This window comes from Chlorocebus sabaeus, chromosome 18 (genome assembly GCF_047675955.1).
Source record: "Chlorocebus sabaeus isolate Y175 chromosome 18, mChlSab1.0.hap1, whole genome shotgun sequence".
Taxonomy (NCBI): Eukaryota; Metazoa; Chordata; class Mammalia; order Primates; family Cercopithecidae; genus Chlorocebus; species Chlorocebus sabaeus.
Window position 1 is genome coordinate 51,535,592 of NC_132921.1, and position 10,729 is coordinate 51,546,320.

General features: G+C 36.8%; 1 protein-coding gene across 1 annotated transcript in view; it reads right to left on the minus strand.

Moving 5' to 3' along the window:
* DSG3 (desmoglein 3) overlaps positions 1 to 7,769 on the minus strand; it is a 28,651-nt gene extending 20,882 nt beyond the window's left edge. Inside the window, exon 1 of the mRNA XM_007974370.3 lies at positions 7,722 to 7,769. Coding sequence (XP_007972561.3) covers positions 7,722 to 7,769 — 48 coding nt within the window. The remainder of the gene's footprint in view (positions 1 to 7,721) is intronic.
* Positions 7,770 to 10,729: the final 2,960 nt, after the last annotated feature.

Genomic DNA, 10,729 nt, shown 5'->3' on the forward strand with positions numbered 1-10,729 from the left:
TCCACCCACTTAAATATTGCTCATCCTTTCAGATCCATCAAGTTTCAACAACCTCCCTCAAACTGTCTTTACTGATGTCTCTTTTTCTGAGTTTGTATAATACATATTCCGTACGATGAAATTTAGCCCATGATGGTTTACCACAGTTTATTATTTCTTGTTTTATGAGCATGAAAGAATTTCTGTGCTAAGCCAGGAGAATTGTAAACTTTCCAATTCAGTGCTGTTAGTTTTTTTTTTTTTTTTTCTTGTAACCCTCACAGGTACTTAACAAGTATTTGCTAATCCACTGATTATCTGATGAATCTGCAGAAAAATAATGGTGGAAAATCAGTTAAAAGGAAAAAAAACTGGAAGAGTAATAACAGTGGCTAATGTTTTTTGTGTAGTTTCGGTATCAGCTGCTATTTCCTAGAGCTTTATACTTATTGCCTCATGTAACACTTACAGCAGGCACCTGAAGGAGATTCTAGTATTATAATCTCTAGTATAAGGATGAAGAATTGGAGATGTGAGGGAATGAATACTTTGCCCTAGCTAGTAGCCATAATAGGATAGCAACCACAGCAGCCTAACTCCAGAGCATGTACCTCTGGTACCTATTACTAAATTCTTTTTTTCGCTCTTTTTGCCCTGGCTGGAGTGCAATGGCATGATCTCGACTCACTGCAACTTCCATCTCCCAGGTTCAAGGGATTCTCCTGCCTCAGCCTCCCGAGTAACTGGGATTACCGGCATGGGCACACCACCACACCTGGCTAATTTTGTGTCTTTAGTAGAGATGGGATTTCACCATGTTGGCCAGGCTGGTCTCAAACTCCTGACCTCAGGTGATCCACCTGCCTTGGCCTCCCAGAGTGCTGGGATTACAGGTGTGAGCCAACTACTGCTAAGTTCTAACAAAAGTTGTCATAAATAGAAAACAAACAAACAAAAAAACAAGCAAACAAAAACTAATGGTACAAAGACAATTACATGACAGTCAATTTAGATTTCTATTTGGTCAAAGGCTGTGGTTGCTCCTGAAACAATGTAGATTTATTACATTGTTTATTTTCTGGGGTTATAATGAATAGACTAGTCCAAGTCTGAACCAAACGAGTAATTATGTCAGACATAAGAAGTCAGAACTCTTCCATTCTAGACATTCCAGCTGAAACCTTGATTCCAAAGAGTGTGTGTTCAAATTTGTCATGGAAAAGAACCATTACTTGTGGTTATAACATGTCTCAAAATGATTTTCCAACGTTGTTGCTCTTTTTTAAAGCAATACTTTGAGTTACTTGGTAGAAAAGACCACAGCGAGGTAGTAACTGCACAATTCCTTTCTCAGAGAATAAGAACGACTCAGCTACACGTGAGAGGAGGGATGGGCCGGGCAGGCTCCCCTTTACAGGAAAGCTGGAGAGTCATCCCGAAAATATGAATCATGCTTGGACTAGCCCCACAGAGAATGATTCTTCTAATAGACAATAAGGTACAATTTCTGTTTTCCTGGGAAGTAGGTGACAGGAGACATTTCTGAATATTGCAATGATCTTTAGATTTTTAGAGGACATCATTGCCTTACGTTATTTTCAATAGTATTTTTTAAAAAAAACAAGTTATTTTAGTTAATTAATATCTATATAAGGGCTACTTGTTTTAGTTAATTTACTAATATAATAATTTTGGATATTTTAAAAACAATTTATGTGTTTTTATTTGTAAATCTGTTTCTTTTCATTGGCAAAATTGTATATATTTATCATGTACATGTTGTTTTGAGGTATGTATAAATGGTGGAATGACTAAATCAAGCTAATAAATGTTTACATAGTTTTCTGATGATTTGAATGAACTAAGTTGACTCTTTTGGTGGCCTGGATTGGAAATACCAATGTGGAGTAAACCTCCCTTATCTTGAGAATTACTGTACTTTTGTTTCTTTTTGTTTTCTGGTTATTTTGTAAATTTTAATTATATGATTTTTAAAGCATTGATATAGCCTTAATGCCTTGGTATAGATATGAGTTACAAATATTATCAAAAGCAAATCTAATTATTAAATTTAAAGAATATATGAAATAAAGCAATTTGATATCCATATGCTCTATTTATTAATAAAAAGGTATACGGTTATATCATTAAGGTTCCTATTGAATATGGTATGTACACAATAAATATAATCTGAGGATATGGGTAGCTAGATTAAACAAAAAGCAACTATAATAGCACCTGCTCTTTAGTTTGGCTGAGATCTTGTTTAGGGTTACCTCATACTTTAGTGTGGCAGGGGACAGAACATAAGACTATGGATTAGATGCAGGGAGCTCATCCCAGCCAGGCCTAGGGCCTGACTACACTTCTGATTTCTAGAATGCGGATTCTTGTGGAAATTTGTAGAATGAATTAAATAATTCAAATAAATCAGTCAAATTTAAAACATGATTTTGTATTTATTAAACTTTTTTGGGAAAAATGTCATGAACCATACACAGGTAAGTAATATCATTCATATTAGCATATTTCATAATATCTCACAGCTTTCTGTATATGTTGAAATTTAAAATGTAAAAACCCTAAACATTGTGATAAACATGTTTATCAAGGCAAATTCCTTAACTGAACAAAGTTGATATATGTCTAATTACATGGAAACTGTGAAGAATTCAATTTCCAATAACTGATTTTTAGAGTAAACTCAATTAATTTAGAAAGTTAAGCCTTGTATCATGACAGAATGCTAAGAAAAATAAATATCCTTGGATATTCTTAAATGCTCATTTGAAATGCTGTGTAGGCTGCAGTCAAGTATGATAATATAAAATTGGATACTGGATTCTGAATCACTGAATTTAAATCCAACTCTCAACCATGTACTAGCATATAACTTGAGAACATTCCTTAATCTTTCAGTTTCTTCATCTGTACAACAGGAATATTAATTTTACTTACCTTATAGGTTTGTTGTGCGGAATAAATAAATTAATTAGGTGTAAAGCACATAGGTGAGCCCTAGCCCATAGTAAGTTAGTTTTATTAAATTGACATTGACATTTAATGAAATGTTAATGCAATTCCGTCACCAAACTTCAAAAAGAGGTATAAAAGGCTTTTTTTGAGACAGAGTCTCGCTCTGTCGCAAGGCTAGAGTGCAGTGGCACCACCTCAGCTCACTGCAACCTCCGCCTCCCGGGTGTAAGCGATTCTCCTTCCTCAGCCTCCCGAGTAGCTGAGACTACAGATGTGTGCCACCAAGTTCAGCTAATTTTTGTATTTTTAGTAGAGATGGGGCTTCACCATGTTGGCCAGGATGGTCTCAATCTCTTGACCTCGTGATCTGCCCGCCTTGGCCTCCCAAAGTGCTGGGATTACAGGTGTGAGCCACCGCACCCAGCCTAAAAGAGCCATTTTTATATGAAGTGATCAGTTATTATTCATTATCAAGGTGCATAAGAATGTTCTCTTTCTTGACCATGAGAAAGAGAAAAGAAATAGTACTCCACTGTACAACTGTGTAGGTTGCTCCTTGAATAATGCCAGGGCACTGTTCACACTGTAGTTTATGTGAATGCACCTCCTGGAGTTGTGCAGTGTATAACCTAGCCAGCTGCACAGCAGCTCTCCAAGAAAAAGGTATGTATTAGATAGATTCAAATATTCATCTCATGATTATGGATAGTAACCAATTGTCTACGTAATTTTCTTATGATGAACTACTCAAGGCAAGGCCTCACCTTAGGCTACCAGATTGACTCTTAACTGGACAGAAAGAGCCAAAGGCTAAAAGGTTTGTGAGAAACCTCATGAGCACTGAATGTTCTAGCTCCAGATGAAAACCAGTTTCAGGTATGAAGCAAGAGGGAGTGCTAATTGGTAGAAGTAATTACATCTTTCCCGACTTCTGCCCAAGTAGGCAGGGCTGGAAGAACCACTTGGCAAGGTTATTCTGATTTTAGAATACTAACTTTTTGAGAGGTTCAGTAGGACATTTATTTTTCTATGTATTAGCAGTGCTGGAAACTGGGTCAATCAGAAGAAGAGATACCTCAGGGATTTTTCATTTTGTTAAACATTTGGGCCATTTAGCCTAAAATTCTTTTTCTAAAGATTTTCTTTTTTAGATATTTTATAGAAAACAAAGTGGTTGAAGATAGTTGTGCTCTATTTAGAACACTTGCTAACTCAAACTTGGTATTTAAACTACTTCTCTCTTTTTTTTCCTACCACCAACTTCTTTAAAAAAAAATTGTACTCCAAAAATCTTTAGATTTCAAACATCTCTATTAATTTTTAGTGAGGAAAGCTTTACCTAATATAGTAACATGAAGTTATACAGCAAATTGTTCAAATGCTCATAGAAGTGTTGGATGACAAACTGTTCTGGATTTGGTGAACTATGAAACACAATGGTTTCCTTTGAAAATAATTTTTTTTTCAAAAGATTAAATCTCTGAAGATAAGCATTTTCAACCACAAGTCCTTTCCTCAAAAACGTTAATTTTACATTGCATAAAATGGATCAAACAAGCACAAGAAACTGATAAATACTGCATTTTTTTCAACGTAGATAGTTATTCCCCATGCCTTCTCCTCCCAAATATAGCTTTTATTTTTTCCTGTCAATGTAAAATTTGATGTGACAACTGTTTTTGATATACTCTTTAGCTGAAGACAAATGTAGGCCCTTTCTTGGCTTAGTAACACTGGTAGCCATGGTTATTTAAGATAGTAAGACACAATATGAAGAAGATATCAAGAATTACCCCATTACTAAAAATAGTACAAGTGATAAAAATTAGAGGGTACAAACCACTTCATCTTTCTCACAGCACTTTTAAATTGTTTTGCATGCGCTGCTGCTTTATTCTCACTGTGGCCATTTTCATTAGGCAGGGGGTAGGGTATGATTCTTATTTGACAGTTGAGGAAACAAAGCCTATAGTGAGTCAGTGGCATAGCCAGAGATTTAAGTCTATGACTTTGCTATTCTTTCTCACTGTTCTAGGCCACCCATGTATGGATGGTGAATTATTACAAAACCTTTAAACACATCTGCCAACTTTCAGACCCCACCTGCAACAACAAAAGACGAGCATTCCCACTTGAGAATGCTTTAGAAAACATTGCTTTTCCCCCCCATAACCACATTGTTTCAAAACTCTGGGTGGCTCCCCACTTGTAAAAGGTTTCCATGAGCCTTCACAGAATGCACCTTTCAATCTGACCCTCAGCTGCCTTTCCAGTTCATGTCCAGATTCTCCAAAGCAAACTGTCATTCTAGTCAAACCGGTGTGTCCATTTCCCCTAGGCAAATGTCCTAACTGTGCCTGCCTTTGATTATACTCTTCTGACAACCCACGAGATCTCCTTTTGGCCTGCGCGTCTATACTTATCCCAAATCAGCTCAAATTTCACTGAATCCATAAGGACTTGATTGCCTCACTCCTGACTGACACTGCCTTCTATCAATAGCATTAATAGTAGACCAGTACTGTCCAATAGAAAGATAAGAATCACAAATGCGAGCCACAGATAATTTAAAAATTTAGTCACATTTAAAACATTTTTAAAAGGTGAAATGCACTTTAACAATATATTTAATTTAATCTAATACATCCAAAATACTACCATTTCAACATGTAATCAACATAAAAAGTTACTAATGATATATGTTACATTCTTTTGTTCATTCAAAGTCTTCTTCCAATTATGATGTATACTTTATGTTAAACAGCACACCTCAATTCAGACCAACCACATTTCAAGTGGTTTAAAACCACATGTGGCTAGTGGACCATATTGGACAGAGTAGGTCGAGACCACTCAGTTGAACAATTATGTATGAAGTGGTATTGTTGTTTAAATAGCATGTGCATGTATGTAAAATTTTCCTGAGTGGAACCAAATGTATGTCATTCCATAGTTTCCTTTATGACTAGAATTATAGGGACATTGTGGGGAAGGTTTATTGTTTAGAGAGGGTTCATTAAATCACTCATTTATTCATTCTTCAAACAATTGCATGTCCACTCTAAGACAGATATAATAAGCATTGGGAATATAAAAATAAAAATTAGCCTCAATATAAGGATGTCACAGTCACTCCAGAATCAGAGGGGTAATTGACAGTGGCCTATATGTCAAAGCAGAAAAAAAAAGAGGCCTCCTTAGCTTGTGGTGGCCCAATCCTATGTCCTCATGGCAACACTATCCCGACAGCCCATGCTGCATGGCCCCTAACTTCCCGAGCTTTGCCATTGGCTTGGACATAGGGGTTATCAGACTACCTGGAGTTCAGCCCCAACATTTCCCATCTGGAAAGGTGGGAAAGTCATACAACTGTCACATTTCTCTTGAACAACATCCTCCTTCCAAATAAACTCATCAGGTACTGAAAACAGTTACATTGTTGTAATAGAAATAGAATTTTAGAGGCTGGGTGCAGAGGCTCACACCTGTAATCCCAGCATTTTGGGAGGCCGAGGTAGGTGGATTCATTGAGGCCAGGAGTTTGGGACTAGACCGGTCAACATGGCAAAACCCCATCTCTACTAAAAATACAAACAAATTAGCTGGTTGTGGTGGTGCACACCTGTAATCTCAGCTACTTAGGAGGCTGAGGCATGAGAATAGCTTGAACCCTGGAGGTGGAGGTTGTAGTGAGCTGAGATCACACCACTGCACTCCAGCCTGGGTGACAGAGCCAGACCTTGTCTCAAAAAAAAAAAAAAAAAAGAAAGAAAGAAAATAATAATAATAATCTCAGGGAGAGCTAAGAAAGCCCTTTCTCGGGATCTAGCTCCGTGTGACTTCTTGAAGTCCATTTCTCTCCATGTTTTTAGATGAAGAAATGAGGTAAATTGATGCCTAGGCCAACCCAGCTTATCATGGAAACCATTAAAATTAGCATTAGAAATTGTTTTGATGTTCATTTTTAAGGTATGTTTAACTACTTTGATTTCTCCACATAACAGATAATATTGTGACTTTTTTTTTTTTTTTGCTATAAGAACACAGTTAAGGAGTAAGTTAAACTGTAACATCCAGGTTTTAAATAGTCTGTAACATTCCGTTTCTCTTTTAGATAATACTATGTACAACTTTCTCAATCAACAGAAGTATTTCTTTTCTGAAAAAACGGCTTTAAAATGTTCTATGTCTTTACCCCCACTCCCAAAGGCTGACATTTTCTTTTGGCACATAATAGCTAAACATAAATACTTACTTAATAATCTTCCCAACTTCTCTAGAGTCAAACACTGCTTTGATTTTAATTCTGGGATTTTTTACTTTTAAAAGCATGTCAGGTATCAAGCCCAGGCGTGTAGAGTTCTTAGCTATATGCTAAGGGACATGTAATCTTGGGAAACAGAAGTTGCTCCTGTGTTCTCGTTTGTGGGTTAGAAAAGCTAATAAAAGCATAACTTTAAAGAAAGTGAAAATGTTGTGGAAAATATAACCTGTGATTAAGATTACTTAATTCATTAACTAAAAAGAAATTCCAAACGGTTTTTAAAACTCATTTCTTTCTGGTTTGTTTTTCTATGTAAAATACAACATAGACAGAAAACAACAAAAGAAAGAAATTGGTAATCTTCACAATTTCATTTTAAAGTGTGGATTTGCACTGCACTCCTTTTAGAACTTATAATAAAGATTGAGCAATCAAATATAATATTCTTTAACAAGAGATGAAGCAGGGAAGTTTGTGATTATTAGGAAAATACAGGACTTACCATGAAGATGGCCAGAGCCCCTGGGGTTCTGGGCAAGAGCCCCATCATTGTCTCTGATTTTCCTGGTGAACAAGTCCAAGTGAGCCGCTGCTTCTATCCTGCCAGCCGTCTGCAGATGATGGCTAAGAAAAGCCGTCAGTGGCGTCTCGTCTCTGCTGCCTTCCGAAGGAGTCTACAGATGGTCTGTTATGCGGTCCCTCCCCACCCTAAACCAAGGGTAGGTCTCACCAGAAACGCTTGCATCACCTTTGCTCCCAGGTAAAAACTTAGCCACACCTCAATTCCTAAAGCAATGAAATCCTTTGTTGGAAGCTGAAAGAAAAGTTCACAGGCTAAAGACAAAGTTTAATAGGAAGGTACCAGATGAATAGTAAATTAATCATGATGTGGAAGTGCAAAAGCTAGTCCGGACTACACTTTGTCAGTGTTGATGTCTTATGGCTGAATCTGGTTGACTATGGTTACAACGAAAACCGAAAAGCAAAGCAAAACATACAAAATCCCCCAAAATCTAACTTGTAAAAGAGCATTTATTTTCAGCCTGAGTATGTGTGGGTAGATCTAAAGTTAAGCAAAATGTAGATGTTAAGAAATGATACATTTTATTGAAAGGCACTAAAAATACGAAGAAAAGAAAAACATCCCATTAAGCAACTATGAATGTAGGCTTTGAATAAAAAAAAAAAAAAAAAGAAATAAAGTTGAACAGTTATATGGTGCTTTGGATATTTGAAATATATAAATAATGCATTGCAAAATTACTCCACTAATATTCAAATGACATCTTTTATACTGTATTTCTTTTCATTTATAACTTTCAAAAAAGCCTAGATTGCCTAATAAGGTAGATTATCTTGGTGCTCTTTTCATTACTCAAGACATTTTCCCCAGTGTGGTGAACCTGCTTGCTGTTACATAGTCGGAGGTGCTTAAATATTTCGACTCTAACTCAAGATAAAGCAGAGGGGAAAAATTACCAGCCCCATTTTAGCAACTTTGCTTATAACATTAGAATTTAAAGTACTTTTTACAGTTTCAGAAATATTGAAAGAAAGGTTTGGTGGAAGAGCAATTTTATCTTTGAAGTATTACACATCAGGTTTTAGAAACCACTTAATCACAGAGTGTTTTTGTTTTTTGCTTTTTTTGAATTGGGGTCTTGGTCTGTCCTCCAGACTGCAGAGCAGTGGTGCGATCTCGGCTCACTGCAACCTCCGCCTCCCGGGTTCAAGCAATTCTCCTGCCTCAGTCTCCCAAGTAGTACAGACAAAGGAATTTCCCTCCCTCCCTCCTTCCTTCCTTCCTTCCTTCCTTCCTTCCTTCCTTCCTTCCTTCCTTCCTTCCTTCCTTCCTTCCTTCCTTCCTTCCTTCCTTCTTCCTCCTTCCTTCCTTCCTTCCTTCTTTCCTTCCTTCCTTCCTTCCTTCCTTCCTTCTTCCTTCTTCCTTCCTTCTTTCCCTCTCTCCTTGCCTCCCCTTCCCTTCCTCCCCTTTCTCTCTCTCTCTCTCTCTTTCTTTCTTTGCTTTTCTTTCTTTTCTTCTGATGGAGTCTAGCTCTGTTGCCCAGGCTGCAGTGCAATGGCACGACCTCGGCTCACTGCAACCTCCACCTCCCGGGTTCAAGTGATTCTCCTGCCTCAGCGTCCTGAGTAGCTGGGATTACAGGCACGCGCCACCACGCACGACTAATTTTTGTATTTTTAGTAGAGACGGGGTTTAGCCATGTTGGCCAGGATGGTCTCTAACTCGCGACCTCAGGCGATCCACCCACCTCGGCCTCCCAAAGTTCTGGGATTACAGGCGTGAGCCACCGCACCCAACCAATCAGAGTATTTTAAGCAGAAAGGATTGTATAGTCTAGGAGTTAGAAAAAATATCTCGTGAGCAAAATTTTGTTTTTGTTACTTTTTACATTGTGGTAAAATATACATAACATAAAATCTATCATTTTAACTATTTTTAAGTGTACAAATCAGTGGTATTAAATACATTCACATTGTTGTGCAACCACGACCGTTACCACCATTTCCAGAACAGTCTTGTTTTTGAAATAAAGCCTTTGTAAATAAAGTTTTATTGGAACACAGCCATGCCCATTCGTTCATGCATTGTGAATGGCTGCTTTTGTGTTGTAACAACAGAGTTGATACGGACAGAGACTGGACGGCCACAAAGTCAAATATATTTTCTTGTTCTTTACAGAAAAAAAGAAAAATTGCTCATCCCTGAGTGATACCATATATCTTAAATGGTATTTGTGACAAATCTGATGAGTGTTGGTGCTAACAGAGAAATAATTAGGGAACCCTTAAAATCTGCTTCCACTAGGAAGGAAAATTTCAAAAGACCAGATTTGGTGTTCTTTGTAGAGTTCCCGCTAAATTCTATATATCATATTTTATGCACTTTTTGACTAAGATCAAAAAGTGAACTACTACTGAATCCTTTCCAACATGAGAAAAGTGAGACACAGGACAAGGTCTTTTCTGAGTGAGGAGGCGATTTCTCTGTGACTAGACTAGTTAACAAATAAATGTGATAAAATCTGAGCTGAGTACTATTGAATTTGTCAGTGATTTATATAATGCGGAATTCAGTGACCAAAATGTTGGTTACCTTTCTGAATTTAGTGTTTGAATTTGTTTAACAGTGGTGAGAGTTTGGGTTCATGTGGATGTATATGGGTGCTTTTTTCTTATAATAAAATGTGAGGACATATATAAGCATGGACAAACCCTATAATATACTAGAACTTATTTTTTGAATGAGGGGATTATAGATGTATTTTTATTTTTTCTTCATTGCATCTTTATATATTATATTTTCTGATTTTTTTTTTAATCTGAATACTTTTTTAATAATTAAAAAAGAAAGTTATTTGAAAAATAATGTGAACAAAGCTGGCCTTTATGAATAATAGCATTCTAAACTTCGAGGCAGGGAAGAAGAGACAAACAATACGCTTTTAGATTTTTTCTTTCCCATCATTTAAGAGATTGCAACTCTTCAGA